The sequence below is a fragment of the Pinus tabuliformis genome, chromosome 3_2 (genome assembly GCF_031772625.1).
Source record: "Pinus tabuliformis cultivar Carrire ecotype Pingquan chromosome 3_2, CPIR1, whole genome shotgun sequence".
Taxonomy (NCBI): domain Eukaryota; kingdom Viridiplantae; phylum Streptophyta; class Pinopsida; order Pinales; family Pinaceae; genus Pinus; species Pinus tabuliformis.
This window is the reverse complement of record NC_142302.1, coordinates 243,039,497-243,057,532: the sequence shown is the minus strand read 5'-3', so window position 1 is coordinate 243,057,532 and position 18,036 is coordinate 243,039,497. Positions and strand designations below refer to the sequence as shown.

The 18,036-nt window shown below is 37.9% G+C and overlaps 1 protein-coding gene across 2 annotated transcripts in view; it reads right to left on the bottom strand.

Moving 5' to 3' along the window:
* The window catches only part of LOC149180593 (sterol 3-beta-glucosyltransferase UGT80A2-like), a 394,856-nt gene that overhangs the window by 148,653 nt on the left and 228,167 nt on the right, over positions 1 to 18,036 (bottom strand). For both annotated transcript variants that reach the window (XM_089416191.1, XM_089416190.1), the window contains exon 7: positions 13,182 to 13,352. In XM_089416191.1, the coding sequence (XP_089272317.1) occupies positions 13,182 to 13,352 (171 nt within the window). The remainder of the gene's footprint in view (positions 1 to 13,181; positions 13,353 to 18,036) is intronic.

The following is an 18,036-nucleotide window of genomic DNA, read 5'->3' as shown; positions in this document are numbered from 1 at the left end:
CAAGAAAAAGTAAAAAGACTCCACAAATTGTTATCAAGTAAAGAAAAATCACATTACACCTAATTGCCCTAGATTCTTCAACAAAGTCTACTAGGACAGAAGACGAGATATGACTCACAACATAGTGGGTTCACTAGTAGAGGCATATACATTAGCACATGTGGAATATCAGATGGTACAGGCAATGTCAACAAAAGCTTCAACAAAAGTTTCAACAAAAGCTCATGTTTTGTGGGCAATTCAACATATTTTTCTACAGGCTTTGTATTCCCCAACCCCAGGGAACGTTGAAACTCCAAAAAAAACAGTCTTCAAAGTTCCCGGAACTTTCCCAAGTTCCCATTGCAGCTCCCACCGAAAAGGGAACGTTCCCATACAGTTCTAAAGCTTCCAGGAGCGCAGGAACCATTGGAATGGGTTTCCCACCTCTAGGGAGTGGTTCCCATGTAACAGAGTACTTTTGTATATACATGCTTTGGGGTTTTCTATCTTTTGCTTGTGCAGGAACAGATCTGAAGATTGCAGGCGATTCTTGTCGATTCTAGAGACAGATCTAGGTCCCGAAGGGCATCTCCATTTTGTTTGCAGGTTGAAGAGAAATTTCAAGAAGATTGTGGGCAAATTTTTTAGGGCCATGAGGCCCTGCGCTGGCCATCCCCAGACTCCTCGGCCTCCCTTCTTTCTCGACCTCCCTTTCTCTTTTTCGGCCCCTCCTTCTTCCTCGGCCTGCCTTTTCTCCTTACGACCTCCTTCATCCCTTCTTGGCCTCCCTTCTTCCCCTTTCTTGGCCTCCCATCTTGGCCTCCCTTCTTCCCCTTTCTTGGCCTCCCTCTTCTCACCCTCAAGCCTTTCTTCTTTCACTACCTATCAACATAAATTTTTTCCATAAAATTCCCAAAAATAATTAACAAATTTTTAACAAAAAATTTCTCAAAAAGAATTCTAAGTTTGGCATTTGGAATTGAGAATCTTCAATGATTTGGGCAGCTTATCTCCAAACATCTTCAAGCCCCTAAGGGCTGACTAGTGCACATCCTCTAAACCCTTACCTCATTTCATCGATCAAATTGAAAGCGAGACTAATACTTGCATAGAATTTCAGTTAACTAGAGTTTAACAGCAAATTTAGTTTGGATATTTTACTGCAGTACATTTCAGCAATACAGTTATCTTCATAAACTTTTGCATGCAAATTGACAAATTTTTGAATATTACTTCACTGTTTTTTCAGTAATTTATTTCTGAAGTTTAAGATCAAATGCATCACTAGATTGGAAATAGCTAAACTCGAAAATTTTATGAATTATTAGTTATCAGTTTGTCATTTGAAGTTTTTACTGTTACACAGAAAAAATTTGAATCTTGCATGGTAATAGGATTACTGGTTTAAAATAAATTGTTGGCATTATCATTTGCTTTCAAAGTAGATCACTAGAACTGATATTTCAAACTTTGATCTGAGTTTCAGCACTTAATTTAATTTTTGAAGTACGTTTGTTTTTACATGCTCATTCAAGAAGGATTAATTTAGTTTTACTATCTAATGATCTTTGATTGAGTACCTCATGCAAATGGATTTCTGAATATAAAGTGTTTTATTTCCAGCATTTTACATTGATTCCCTATTGTATTTCAGTAATTATATGTGCAGACTTCATATTTTACATTGTTGGTATATGTATTTGTTTTCACATTAAAATCATTTTTTTAGCCTTAAGTTAAAAAACACTCAAGACATATCTCGAAATAAATCATATTTTAGGCCCTTCTTCCACCATCACATCATTTCACTTTGCATTTGCATATTAAGCTAGTTTTTGCACATTAAAATTTTACTTCCAAGCATAAGCTTGGTCGATAGATATATTAAGGGATCAAACTTAGAACAGGTATTTAACTAAAATTGAACAAGTCCCTGCATTTCTAATAGCTTTAAGTTTTGCATTTGCATATAAGATAATCAAATCATTTAGCAGTAGTTTCCCATCCATTACTTGGACTATTTCCTTCGCAAGATAGTTGACTCCACAAGGCACTAGTATCATTTTCCTCAAATCAAATAGAATCCTTCAAAATCTTGCATAATCTAAACAAGTATTGGTTTCTTAGTTGTGTCTCCCAGATTGGTTGGTTCCCAACTAATCTTCCCTCATTCCATTTCCATAGGGTCTACCCTCCTTAGTCTGTTATTGGGAGACAACTCAAACGAAGAGATTGGGGATCGGTGTGACAGACCTCGATCTAAGCCGTTTTCGCAATGCCTAGACATTTTGTGCAACAACAGATGGCATCAGGGATGATTCTCCTTGCCTTCATATTCTTCTTGTTGAATTCCACCAACTGAGTAGCATCAGTAGGAGGTTGTACATGACTCTCCACAATGTCCCACACTTCAACTTCTTCAAGCAAAAGCATCATCCTCTCCTTCCAGGGGCCAAAATTATCAACCCCACTCAATCTATCCTCCACCCTCAAACCAATCACCATGACCCTCACAACCAACACAAAAGGAGCAGGTGTGTTACTAGGCAATCTTTCTCCCTCCCAACCAACAATTCTTTGGGTTTATGACTAAGGTTTTGTGATTGTTTTTCACTGATATGGCAGAAGTTAGCTTGCTGGTCTCCTCTATCAGCTAATGAAATTTTCAAATCTGAAGTCTCTCTAGCTCTAATACCATGCAGAAAATTTCTATGTTGTAGACCTCCCAATTTCAAATTTTTTGCATGAAAGTTTAATGCCCTCACCCCAAACAGTTAGGAGATATATAAAACTTTTAAATGAAAATATATTTGAAACATTTTAGAGCTACCTCTACCATTTTGTTTTCAGCTGATATGAGAAATAAAACAAGCTCAAACGCAAAAAATTTACATAATATTTCAATGTTCCACCAAGACTTCGGGACGAGGAGACGCACAAGGGGGACGTGTGGGAGTACCCTCAAATTTTAGGGAAATTTAGGGGGGACGGGAGGACGTCGGGATATATAAATTTTTTTCTTTTTTAATATATATATATATATATATATATATATATATATTTCAAATTCATAATCAATAATGAAAGCATAAATACAATGATACATACATAATTGAATTAAATAATGAAATACATTGATCCATACTCATCATCCTTACTAATACATACATTATTCATCCATAGGTCATGAGATTCAATAATGAAATACTCTAATCCATATTCATCATTCATTAGTCACCATTCTAGAATCTACATTGATTTAAAAATTAAATTCATCATTCTAGATTCTAAATTCCAAATTGATTTAAAATTAAAATTCATCATTCATCATTCTGAATCTAATTAGTACTAAGCAAAATAGGCTATAATAGATACTGAAATCTGAAGACTGGAATAGTAAATTGATATAACTAAAACTCAAAAACAGTAGAGTGATGAGTCTAAAAGTCACTCTAAAGTACAGAGGGCTTGGTGCTCCTGATTAAATACTAATTCCATACCCTTGTACATCACAAAATGCAATGGATACATTGCAATCCATCGAATCCTGAATTCTTGAAAAACTATTAAGTCTGCTGGATTTTGAGTGAGATCTAAAATTCTACTTTCTGCATATGAAATCCAATGAGGTTCCAATGAGGTCGGAACCACTCTCAAACATCCTAAGTCCTTTCATGGTAATGTTAAAAATTTAAGCAAAAGGATGAATGAAAGATAAAGGAGAATGTCACTATTCTTAACATTACCATGAATTGCATAGCATTAGTTGGGCAATATGGTCAAATACTAGGTTTCCCATGTCATAAATCATTGTTTACAAGAAAATTTAAGGGGGAACACATAGCCCATTTTCAGCGGGGATGCCTAGGCGTCCCCCTTTTGGGGAGTCGCATCCCCCACAATAGGGCAATGTCCCCCCCTCGTCTCCCCCATCTCCTGAAAAGGGGGACATGGGGAAACATTTCCCCAAACATCCCCCCATCCCGGGTGCATGGAGTGCGAGGGGTGGGCGCACCCGACCCTAGGGGATGCATTCCCGTGGAACACTGTAATATTTTTGGTCTAATGACCCTAGAAACCACAAGGGTAAAACCAGTTCTCAAGGAACGATTTAATTGCTTCTTAGGAAATACATACACAGCAAAGATAAAAACAGTTTATCTCCCTTTTATGCTTGCTGATGTCACTACCAGATTTACATAGAAAATTGAGCCACACACAGTGTACAACTCGGTTGTGATTTGCTTCATTTCTTTGCATAAACTTACTGACAGTGCCTCGAAATCTATGCCAGACTGAGTAGAAATTATCCCTTGAATTTTGTGCCTCAACTTTGACTTTTGTTCCTGGAAAAGTGCACTGCTAGAGCCCCAAAATTCACATTGACAGTCTCTAAATTAATGCAGAGAAATACCTAGGAATTCATGCCAAATTTCTCTCCCACCATGTGCTCTGTCAGCTGATAAAACCCTCGAAAATCAGGTCTCAAATTCTCTTCCAATCTGCCTAGAAATATGCACCAACAACTCTGATTTTGTGCCTGGAAAATCGAGCCTGTTTTGGAATTTGTGCCAGAGATTTTCCTTCGAATTTAAAAGAGCAGATATCTTGGAATTCAAGCCACTCAAATGTTGTAGGTTCCTCCTCCTTTCTATCTCTCCTTCTCCTCTCAAAATGCTATTGAGAATAATGATTGAGCATCTCCCTTCCTTTTTCCCTTTTTGTTTTCTCAAAAGATAAGAACCTTAACCCTTGAGATCTAGTGGCTGAGATTAAATCTCAGCTCATTAGATCAAGGGTGGAGATCATTTTCCCTCTTGAACCCCTCTCTAATGTGGTCTCCCTCAATTAATGAGCCTCCTAGACACTTTTTAATGTTTTTGTAGAATGTGCACATTTTCTCTCATAAATTCACTTTTAAAACATAAAAGTCATTTTAATAATATATATTATAAAGTGTACTTTGCACTTTTTCATAAAGTCACTTTATGACTCAAGTGACATTAATAAATTAAAGTACATTGTTCATAACTCATAAAAATTACTTTTCTCCATGACATTAATAAAACTCATAATGTCCCGAGACAAAAAATGTCATTAATGTGTCTTCCTAGGCCAAAAGGATAAATGCTATATGAAACACTTCCTTGGCACCCTTATTTTCAACAGTTATGTAACTATTTACCTTACCACACGTGAAGTGCTCTAGTTGTGGAAGACTCCTGAAAGGCATGTTACCCAGCAAAACAAGGTAAACCCTAGGAGAAAATTTTCTCCTCATTTGGCAGCCAACCAAAAGCCCCACGATGGTCAGCACATAGCATTATGCCAGAGTTCTCCACCATTGTTGTCGTCAGATCTTTCTCCCACTTGGCATTCTTCTTAAAGGAAGGTGGGTCATCTCTTTGCATGTACTTTAACCATTCTAGCCATTATGTGCTTCCATTTAATGTTATGCACATATTAATATGGATCATGGGACAAACTAGATGATTGACCGATCTTGATTGTATCTTTGTTCCCACACTTCACCTGAGAGATTAGTCTTTGACTCTAGTCCAGTGGGACCTCCTCTAAGGTCTTATGCTTTAGGAAGGACATTATTGGGAGGCACTAATTGATATAGCATGTCTAAGGTAATCCATACTTACCACTTTCCATCTTTCCTGATTATTCATCTCCATTCTTCAAGATGGTAGTCATTGGTCATTGGGACTAGCATGCTATATCCCAACCCTGATGGCAAGGAACTACACATCTTAAAGGTGTATTGGTAAAACATAAAGCAAGCTTGGGCTCCTAAGTTATGCACCACATAAAGGAAAAGCGTTGAAGTAGAAGGCACGCCAGAGGGGTGGAAAAGGCAAGCCGAGGAAAGGGGTAACTCATGCCATCACGATTGCTCCCTCCTTTCATCATTAGAGTCAAGATGTTGAACCCCCATTAGTCGGTCTCATCATTGTGGCACCTTCATTGAAGTCTCTCCCGCTCCATGACCCTCATTATCACACACACCTATGGATTGATGTGTTGACTTGGGACATGTCACTCCCCTCAGGGGCTAGAAACACATAATAGAGTTGTTGACCTAATCATCCCTAACATAAGTGAGGTAACTTGTTTACAAATCATGATCTACTTAGACATTTGAAAGTGAGCTTTATAGAAGGTATTCTTGTACCCCTAACATTAGATATGGTTCACTATGATACTTTAATGGTTTTTTGTCCCTAAATAAGTTTATCTCGCTTGATCTTGAGAGGTTTGTTTAGGTGGTATCACATATGTAGTAGAGATTCCTTAAAAGATAGCTTCATTCTTTTTCAAAACCTTCCAATAGGTTCTTTGCCCCTTTCTTAAAGCAAACCTAACTTTATGGCCCCAACCTTGGCCCTCCAAAGATGAGCATCGAGCCTTGAGTTGATTCCACGTGATGCTACACCCCTTGATGAGCCTCCAAATGCTAAAAAACTAAACTTAAAAGCTTGGACGTTGGACTATTTGATGATATGCCCAAATGGACTGAAGATGCCCCCTGGCTGGCCTTGACCCTGTTTTGGTGGATGGTGCCTTCTTCCGAAGCACAGATGAGGATGGTTATCATTGAGATGACTTAGGAGGGCTAGCACATCCCTCTTTGATGCCAATGCTTACCCTTAGGGATGCCATGTCACTCACATGCTTGAAAAGGGTGACATAGGGTCTCTCCTAGACGACATCATGGTGGAGGATGCACCTTTTGAAGATGTCACATGCACTTTGGGACTTTCTTGGAGTGAGGAACACTCTTGGACCCTTGTCTTAGTTCCCTGATGACTTACAATCTATTTTGGAGGATAACGTCATGGTGGAGACTACTTTTCTCCCTCATGTGTGTGTTATTCTGGGCATTTTGTTATGTTTAATAGCTATTTCAAGGTTTACTTGTGAACTTTGACCTAGTTGAATGCTTAAGTAAAGTTTTTCAGGGGTTTTGCTTGTAAATTTAGTGAAATAAGGCTTGGTTACCATCCTATAAATAGAGGATGTCCTTATTCACTTTTCATGATCATTCATCATTAAACTTGTGTCTCTTTTGGAAGTGTGCATTAGCTTCTTTCTATATTCTATTTTTTAGTGAAGTTGGTTTCTAGGGATTGATTGAAGAGATTACTATGGAAATTTTTTAAGTTTATTGCTTGTTTTTTATCTTTTGCATATAATATTGTGTAAATTAGGGTTTCTACAGGTGCCATGGTTAAAATTGCTATATTTATCTAGAAATATTGATCCTTTGTGCGATGCAAAATTGTTTTCCTTGAATCCTTTAAGAGAACATCGAGTTGTACATCTCTTAAATTTAAAATTTCCTTATTAAGGAAGCCACTAGGGTTTGTAACAATGTTGCAGGAAGCGTCCCCCCCCCCCGGTTCTAAGGACCGAAGCGCGTCCCGTACGGATTCGTACAGGAAGCGTCCCTAGAACCGCGACTCCAAAATTCGGAAGCGTGGTTCCACCTGTTTTGGATGCTTCCTGGAAATTTCCGAAGCGTGCTTCATACGTCGCTTCGGTCGTACGAAGCGTGGCGCTTCGAAGGGCGAAGCGTACGCTTCCCGTACGGTTCCATATGATTCCGGAAACGCGCCGCACGAAGGGAAGAAATGCGATTTTTTTTTAAATTTTAGCTGACTTGGCATAAAGGGGGTGGGTCCACCTAGGGTTAGGATGAGGTTAGGGTGAGGAAGGAAGGGAATAAAGCCCCCATTCATTCCTCATTTGCTCACTTTGAGTTTATGAGAGTTGGAGAAGAGAAGGGGGGAGAGAAGAAGAGAAGAGAGGAAAGGAGAGGAGAAGAGAGGAGAGATTGGAGGAGGAGCTAGGAGAAGGAAGAGGAGTTTGGAGCAAGAGCTTGGAGGACTTCATCTACAAGAGCTAAAGAGGTAAACACTTCTTCTACAGAGAGGTGTTGGAGCTCTTATTCTTTCATCCACAGTGTTAAAAGGAACAGATTGAGTTTAGACCGGGTAGAGAGCTTGGTTTATGTTCATTACAACTTGCGATTGTTGTCCCATTACTATGAAGATGCAAAGTCTAATAAAGACCTGTTGATTTGGGACAAGAATCCAGAGGAGCCCAATTTGGAGGATGGAGTGTTGCGATTAGAGCAATTAAAGGATGCTTTTATCCAAGTATGTCCATTGTGGTATGAATTTTCCTTATAAAGAATTTCTCTAATTCATGTTTTTAATTTTTTTGTTAACTAGTGTTTTTTTTTGCATGAATTTTTTGAGCGATTCTAGGATGATGATGATCGTGTTGATATGCCAACCCCACCCCCATCTGGTCCCTTGGTTCCTAGGTTCCATGGTTCAACACCAGCAGCAGGGGGTTCTTCTTCATCAGTTATAGTGCCACTGCCACAACTTCCACAGGCACCATCTTCTTCATTTCCACCACGTGGAGGCCCGCTGCCACATTCTCTTTGTGGTGGAAGGAGAGTTTAGTAGATATATTCACAATTTACTACTTTTGTCATAGATTACTCATTAGACTTGTAGGCATGTGAATTTGAATTTTGAACCTTTTTTGTCTTGGCGGTGACCAAGTGACATATTTTGTAAACATTATTATTTGAATTTTGGACATGACAAATGTTGACAATTGCTCACTTGCTAGATAAATCATAATATGCTCTATGTTTTATGTTTTATAATATGCTTAAATGTTTTATAATATGCTTAGAAATTTGATGTATGTTTGTAATCGCTAGAATATGGATGGTTGATGTACATACTAGTAACTACAATGGAATCATGGATGCCATATCTATCTTGATTAATGCAAAAATATGCATGTTTTTATGTCTTCTACAACTAATTTGGTATTTGGGATGTTTGTTTTGAGTATAAATGCAAAAAAATATAAAATATATATATATAGCAAACGCTTCGCTTCCTAGATTTTTGGAAAATGACGCTTCCGCGTCCCCGCTTCGTGCAACATTGGTTTGTAACAAGAGGCTTTCGTCCTCTCACGCTCTTCAAAAAGGTCATCCTTAGTGAATTTGCACTAGGTAACACCATTGCCCATTTAGATCAAGGTACTAGTCTAGGTGGCGGTGATCAATCCCTCTACTTTTACTACTTTCTCTCATTTCACTCCTATGTTCTTTGAAATATTGCTAAAATGTAATTTTACTTTATGTGTTATTTCCCTCTAAGTAGGAATTGCATTAAACAATTGTCAAAAAGAAAAATCTAGCATTTATTGCATGTTAAGCCCTATTTCTAAAGCTGACCTCATCATTATATTGTTGTTTTATGCATGTCTCAGCCATAAATAATAATAATAACAATTCAATTGCAAACCCTATACCTTGCATCTCTAATTGATAGTCTTAGTCCTTTGTTGATTAATCATTGTAAGACTATTTCTTCTATCTGTTATATGACATTGCATGCCCTATCATTGAAAATCTGTCAAACCCTAACTTATAACAGCACTCTTATTTGCTTTAGTGGTCTAGGGACAGGGTGCTTGTACTTCGATAAAGATTATCTTAGCCCTTTAGGTTCCCTAGTGCCCTATTCCAATCTTTATACCTCATCAATCACCTTGAACCCTTCTTATTGAATATCTTTAGGTGATCTGCATATAGGGAAGCCTCCCTTGTGGTTGAATTAGAGAAAGACTATTGAGGAGATAGTGGTGGCCGACCTCTTGTTACCCCAAGGTCTGGACCTGCCTAGTGAGGCTTTGCACTAAGCCTCCTAGATTTTGTGGTAACAGGGCACACACGTTGATTAGAGTCAACCGTGTCAAAGTAAAACGCTCCACTTGTGGACATATTTTCATTTTTGGACCTAATCTAGGGTTTTACCTTCCTTGTAAATCACCCCTATTACACAACAAAACAGACTAGGAGCACATCACTTCATAACATTAGTACATTTCACTTGAGTAGAGTAGAGTGAAGAGCAATGTGCTAGTTGTGGTTGCTAACTGTTTTGTTTTGCATTGTTTCTGCTCTAATAGAAAGAAAATGGATAGCCGCTCCAAATGTGTATACAGATATCTCTTTCATGTACTGTTGTTTTCCACGCTGATCTGATTTTGTTTAGTGTTATAGCTAATTTATTATGTTGATGCAATAAACAGCTGGGCTTGTACTGAGCTGATCTAGCATGCTTATATAGTTTTCAGATCTAATGTACATTGTATATTTAATGATGGGCTGATGCTCAGTTAATTTAACTCCAATAACTGAATTTCAGACTTCATTTTATAAAATCTAGTATCTGGCTGCTATTAGAAAGATCTAACATTTTCAACTGCCGTCTCTACAATCTTGAATATTGACAACAACACTTTGATTCTTGTAAATAGAAGTTTCGATAGGTGTTGCAGAAGCATTCAGATTCAGTTACAAAGCTGAAGCTCTATGGATACAACCTTATAGAAATTGAGCATATAAAGGACAACAATAACTTGAAAGAGTTCTCCATATTGTATTGCGTAATGAAAAAACAAAAGCTTTCTTATACGGGATTGAAAGCAAGTCGAATCAATCGATTTTATGAACATTGGATAGAATGTGAAACACAATAAAGTGAAATAAAACATAAAAGCATAAAAGAACTTAAAGTCAAATTCACTTATTAATGCCTAAGTCTAATATTTAATGGACCATTATAAGCTCATATACCTCAACACCCTCCCTTAATGCTCAATCTACTAACTACACCAAGCTTATCCTCAAATCTTCAATATTTTATAGGACCCAAAGACTTGGTGAGAATGTCTATAATTTGGTCTTCTTTGGGACAGTAATGCAGCTCAATAAATCAATCCCCTACAAGTTATCAGATGAAGTAGTAATGTCAATCAACATGTTTGGTACGCCCATGGAAGACTAGATCCTTGGCAGGTTTGATTACCCTTTCATTGTCGCATAATAGGAGTCTTGGCTCTACATGTTGCAACTGCATATCTGAAAGCACTCTCCTGAGCCAAACTGCCTCACACGCTCCATTCACTACAACTTGATATTTTGTTCATGCAAATAAAATGGACACTTCATGTTGTTTCTCGCTGGTCCATGCGACTACACCAATGGCAAGGCTGAAAACATATCTAGAAGTGGATTTTCTATCATCAACATAACTTTCCCAATTTGAATCTATATACCCACATAGCTAAGGGTCTTTGCTTCAGTTGTACAAAATGCCAAAGTCAAGTGTCCCTTTCACATATCTCAGATTCTCAACACGCTTGATTCACTACCACCACCTAGACTAGTGCAGTAGAATACAATTGTCTGCCAGGTATAAACTTACTAATGATTTTCAACCAGTATTTTATGCCACTGCTATCATTGAATAATTACAATTCAGAAAATCTCAACAGTAAATGCAGCGGAAATAGTAAAGATCACAGAAAGACAGCCATGCACAAAAGAGACAATATTTTTACCCTGGGAAACCCAACCTTGGGAGAAAACCCAGCAACTTTTCTTAGGAGAAATTATTCTTCAGCAAGGTTTACAAATCAGCAATTTGTCTAGAAATCTGTGCCAATAATCCAAGTCAAATACCAGTCAAACCTGGTCAAAACTTCAGCAAGTCAATGCCAGTCAAACTAGCCAAAATAATCAAAAGATAATGCAAGTCAACTCTGCGGTCAGCTCGGCCTAGTCAACTTCAGCCCTGTGGTCAACAGCCCACACGTGCGACCTGTGGCTGGTCAAACTGCAGTCAAATCCACACATACAACCTCCAAAATTAGTCAAACACTCAGTCAAAAGCTTAATCAACTCAGTCTGCAGCTCAGTCAACTTTAGTCAATGTGGCCTGCTCAAATTTGTCTTCCTTCTTCACACATGTGGCTTCTCCTTTTTGCTCAGACTTGCTCTTGCTTGGTGATCAAAAGATATGCCAAATCATCTATTTATACATGTCAAAGGGGCTTTGAAAACCCAAGGAACACGTCCCTTCACTGGCTGGCCGACTTGACTTCTTTCTAGGCTGACTTGTCTTAATAAAACAAAAATTCATCTATGGCCGACTTGGAGACCTTTGAGACATGCAGGAATACCTCCCAATGACACACAAAAATCAACACTTCTTAATTTCTTTATTTCACGATTCCCTATGCTGATCAGTGTTTTATCGAATATTTCTTGGTCTATGTTTACCTCCCTTCACTATCTGCAACTATAATCCTTCTAGTTTCCTTTCTCCCCTATTAATGAGTGGAGTCCAATGCCAACCCCAAGGCCTTCTTCCTCCAAAGCAAAAGCCATTTCTAAAGTCATTACCTTTGCCCATAATAGGGGCAGAGAAAATCACTGGTTTAGTTATCTGATTTTATTATAGATGAATCATGATGATGAGATGCATTTATTATAATTTTTATTGATATTTTGAAGCTGAGTCAGGACTCAGGACATGACTCAGTGTTGACCCATGATGTAGCACTACACATCTTATACATCTCATATATTAGTTCTGTTTTCATCTTTATGTGGCAATGTATTTATTTGATGTTAGAAGTTAAAGAAATTGAAAAAGATAAATTATTTTTGTTGATATTTTGTGATATTTCCTTATGCCTCCAATATTTTCTTTTCCAGACAGTCAGCGACATTTTGGTCGACACAACGTCAGCAACATTGGTTAAAAGTTAAAACCATCATAATTTTGGGCCAATGAAACAATTACTAAAGTAAAAATTACAATCCCAACATCTACAAACAAAATTAAACCAGAATCTCTTACTTACCCTGGGAAAAAAAGAAGATGAAAAAGAATTTGAATAATGTCCACAAAAGTGGTCCCTGGGACTACAACGTACACACAAACCAAAAACAGCATTGAGAATCAAAAAAGGGATTTCTAAATACATCATGACTAAAGTCAGGAAATGTAACAGGATATAAAAGAAAATATAAGTAATACAATGATTGATCATTCATGCCAATTCGATGCCAACCCTGTTGGTCAGGGGAACCATTTAAGCTGTTTTTCTAAAAACAGAGAATCAACAGAAAACAAAATTTACTTCACAATTAAAATTGTACAATACTTCATGCTTAAATTCATATATTTGAAGACAAAACTGAAAACATGATTGAAAAAAATTCTGGCTCGACATCCAGATAAGATCCAAAAGGAAACGGGTGAGTGAACAATATGGAAATTATAGGAAGTTATGAATCACACCATATGCTGGAGGGTTTGCAAGTATCGCATCTGCTCGAAATTTGACACCTGAATCCCCAAAAGGTTCTGTGCATGCTGGCAATAAGGAGTATATAATAGCCTTTAACTGTTTCCTCTGTATGGCTATCTCTGATGGCCCAGATGGCAAAAACCCTTTGTTCTTAACCATGTCTGCATTGGTATATAGATTCACTTGTAAGTACATAGAAAAAATTCAGCAAAAAGGTGCAAATTACAATTAAAGTGAGAATTGAGGGAATTTGATTCACAAATTCATAATATAGGTTCCTCACCCAAAGTGTGAATGGAAAAAACCCCTTGTTCCCAGTGACATCTACACAGTACACTATACTCTTACAAAGAAAATTTTGAATTGCAATCAAATTACTGTTAATTGTTCTGCACTTACCATGAATTTCCTGGAAGTTTTACAAATTCAGTTTATAGGATACAGACAAGGAAAAGGAAAAGAATCTTGTATTCATGCCAGGAAAAAGTGGGAATAGGAACACACTTCCCATTTTACATTTCAATTTTTTGAATTTCTTTATTTCACAGTTCCCTATGCTGATCTTCCTTTTGTTGAACCTCTATTGGTCAATATTTATCTTCCTTCACCATCTGCAACTCTAATCTTTCTAATTGTCTTTCTCCCATGATAATGAGTAAATGGTTCAGTCGAAACATGTTGGCCCATAAATTGTTTATGCACTAAACCAAAAGCAATAATAATAACTAATTTTTTGTCTTTCCATCTGGAAGCAGGTATAATTAACAGCACCCTAATGCATGCTCCTTGCATTTCTCATCGGTATAAAAAGCAATAGGATACATACATCTTCATGAAATATAACAAAACCAAATGGCTCCTCATGTATCTGCTACAAATGTTTGTGAGCAGAAAGAAGTTGAACAAGGTAAGTCTTTTCTTTTGCTGGAAACTTCATATAATTACATGCCAAAGTCAAAGACATAATTCCGAAAACATATATGAAATACAAGTTCAATAAGCATCAGGTTCAGACTCTTTACCATTCCTCTCCTTCATTTTATTGCAGGCAACAGGTCATTCTCAAGAAGCGTGATGGGTATGTGACTTATCATTATACAACTGTTTTTATTATGAACCTGTTGATGGGAAACCAAATACCCATGTTAAAAGGAAGAAAAATTGTATCACAGAGGCATATGCAATGAAGAGGAGGAAGAAATGGAAGGGGATGATGAAGCTGACAATAATGATAAAAAATGAACCCAACAAGAGTTCAACACACGTGTGAAAATATGTCGTAAGGCGTCAAGAAGGGAAAGGGGTGTAACTGCAAAATTTACATTGCCCCTATTGTAACACAGCCCACAGAAGTTCATATACCCCTGTCAGGAAGCAACTTTATGGGAATAAGTTAGGTGATGAAAAACAAGAGTAAGGTAATATGAGTCAAAACATGTGATAAAGTGCCAACAAAAGATAGAAAGTACAACATGAGGGAATAGGAAGAAGCACAAATCAAATCCAAAAAATGGAAGATCTGTGACTTCATATAGAATGTTAAATGGTCAATCCTTATCCCCCATGCCAATGGATCCTTGTCCACGCCTTAAGTTGTAGGGATGACATGGATACAAAAGTGTTCAGGATTATCTATGCTTGTGGCATACCATTCAATGTTCCTCATTCATTCTATCGGCATGAAATAGTGTTTATCAGCAACAATGCCCCTAAAGGATACAAGAGTCTTGTTTCATCTCATGATGTATGAGGATCATTTAGCATGTTTCTTACATATTCCAATATTATCTTGAAGACAAAGGTGTTAACCAGGATGGTACATAAGCATGATTCTGAGCACTTTGCTATAGGAGGCAGATAATTAAAAGTGTTCCAAATGGTCAATTGATATTATCCAGGGACATTGTGGAGGCACACAGTTTCCTAGCATTACCCTTATGATTCTTCAAGAACTGACTACTGCTCAACGGTAGTCGCCATGATGTTTAAACAAAAGTGTCTATTGCAAAGTGACTAGTTCATGTCCTTGCATATTGATGTTGCATTTCAGTGGATTCAACATTATGATGATGATTTTTATGGTTCAGACATTAAGAGGGTGCATATCAAATTGTCCCCTTCCTATTTGATTTCCATCATTATTTTTATATGGTTTTAGGCATTATGAGGTGGCACTATTATGTGTGATGCAGGGATAGGCTGTTGATATTTCTAGGGCAAACAAGATAGAACAATTTTCTTTAACAAATTGTTAGTTTTTGATGGTGTTGTAGCAGCGGACAGGTGTTCTAGTGTCAGACGATGTCTAAGAGGCTAAGGAACATGAGATCTCCAAAACCCAGAAATGGTTTCACGAGATAAGACTTAGAGACACCTTAATTAAATTAATTAGCCATAATTTAATTATTTCCTAAGTCTAACTTAGGAAAAGTGGTTAATTAGAGTTAATTAATTAAGGAAGTTCGACTTTTTCTCTAGAGACTTCCATGGATGAGGTCAAGATAATCTTAGCCATCGGTTGAGATGTAATCGTGGTCGTTGAGACTCCAACAAGAGATTATAACAGCGAGTCGAAGCGCTTGAAGATGGCATTAGCAATGACTGGAGCAATTTGAATACCCAGTTGCAGGTATTTAGCAAGGAAGCAATTGAAGCTCGATAAGCATCAGAGAGCAAGGATCAATGGAATTTTCCTCAGCATTTTCCAGTGTCCGGGAGACAAGAAAGAAGAGATTGAATTCATCTGCAGAGGAGGTTGAATACAACAGTGTGACTTAGCCAACTTACCCGGTGCGAGTTGCCAGAGGAGCCACGTTTCAGTTGCCAGTTCTCCGATCAATGCCCCAAAGGCAGAGTGAGTTGGTTTTAGAGACAGAGGGAGGCTAGACGTCTCACTAAGAGGCATTTCCAGGGTTGTACGAATTTATTCAGCTACATAGTGCACCTTTATGGGTTGTAATGCCACTGGAAAGGGAGAGTGCGAGCAGGCAAGGAGAGGCAAGACCAGTTGCAGAGGAAGATAAGGGTGTCTTCCAGATTATTTTGCTAGTTGTCGAAGCTTTGCCAGTTCGACACGCAGATCATTGTACTCTTGAATTGTTGAGGAATAATATAAAACCCCCATTTGCTGCATTGGTTTTCCCTTCTGGGTTTTTCTAGGGACATTTTTCCAAAAATAATTGTGTTATATTTTGTGTGTGCATCTATTTCTAAGTTCCGTATTTTATTTCCGCAGCGTTTTTATTGTGAAGAATGCATCAGTGAATTTATCATAATTTGCTGAATAATAATTAAGAAGACAAATAAATTGCTAACAGTTAGAAGATAAATCTCCAATTGTTGCATTCAAGGAATTTTCACATAGATAACTACTTCCAATGATCAGTTAAAATCAATTACACACACACACACATATATCAATGTTGCACGGCTCGTACTTGTATAAGACCCGTCTAGCTATTGACTCGGCAACCCGTATAAGACTCGGCAAAATTTTCCCTCCATTTTCCATTTCCCTCCATATGATCTCCAAAAAAAATTAAAAAAAATAAATAAACAAAAAATAAAAAATAAAAAATTGAATCTTGAGGGTCTCCACCAGTGTTATGAAAGTCCTATGCGGGTCATATGTGGTTCTTCACAAGTTCAATGCGGGTAGTCGAGTTTTATGTGGGTTTTGGTGGGTACGGATAGAAATTACGGGTTCTATGCAAGTGACCCATCTTCACCATAAAACCGGTTCTATGTGGGTTTTATGCGTGTGACCCATCTCGCCATAAAACCAGTTCTATGCGGGTTTTATGCGAGTGAACTCTCTCTCATAAGGAAAGATTTCTGGGCTTTTCCCTTGTGGGTTTTGCCCTGGTTTTAGCCCTAATTTATGTGTCTCTTGTCTCATTGTCTCTACAACTCTTTCCATTATCATTAAGCAGTTATAAAGAAGCAAATTTCCAGCACTAAACATGAAAGAGTTGTAGAGACAAGAGACACAGAAATTAGGCCTAAAACCAGGGCAAAACCCAGAAATATTTCCTTATGAGAGAGAGACTTCAGAGTTCATCAATACATCCAAAAAAACAAAAAATAATAGCTAACCAAAAACAAGTGCCGAGCCTCCATGAGATTTTCAGCCTCCTCCTTCCTCCTTCACTAGAACAGAGACAGAACAATAGCTCATCGATGTGCCAAATGAGCAGGAGAAGCCCACATATTTATAGTCTTTCAAAGGGGTCGAAAGGGTGCCTCAAAGGGGCCCAGCCAACTTGGGGCGGACTTGAGCAAATGTGAAGTTAAAAATCCAAATTTAATTCCCTTTACTTTTCTTGATAAAAATACCAACCATGGTTACCATATTTCCAACACTCCCTCTTATAGCCAGGGAGGTACTTTTCATTCTCTCTCAAGGCCAATCTCCCAGACCAATCCATAGGTCTCTCAGCAACAACCCAAGGGTGAGATAAAATGTACAACTTTCTCTCTCTTTCAAGATCAATCTCCTTGACCAATCCATAGCTCTCTTAGCAACAGCCCAAGGGAGAGATCAGATATACAAGTCTCATCATAAGGAAAGATACATAACATCCAACACATCCCATAAGCCAAAACCCAATGGTGTCCAAGTCAGTGCCCAACTAACCAATGGGATCAATCAATGAGGCAACATTCTTCAATCATATACACAGGGTCCATCTACCAGACCATAATAAGGTCTCTCCACCCACCACCCAAGGGTGTCCAAGCCAGTGCCCAACTAACCAATGGGATCAATCAATGAGGCAACATTCTTCAATCATATACACAGGGTCCATCTTCCCAACCATAACAAGGTCTCTCGACCCATGACCC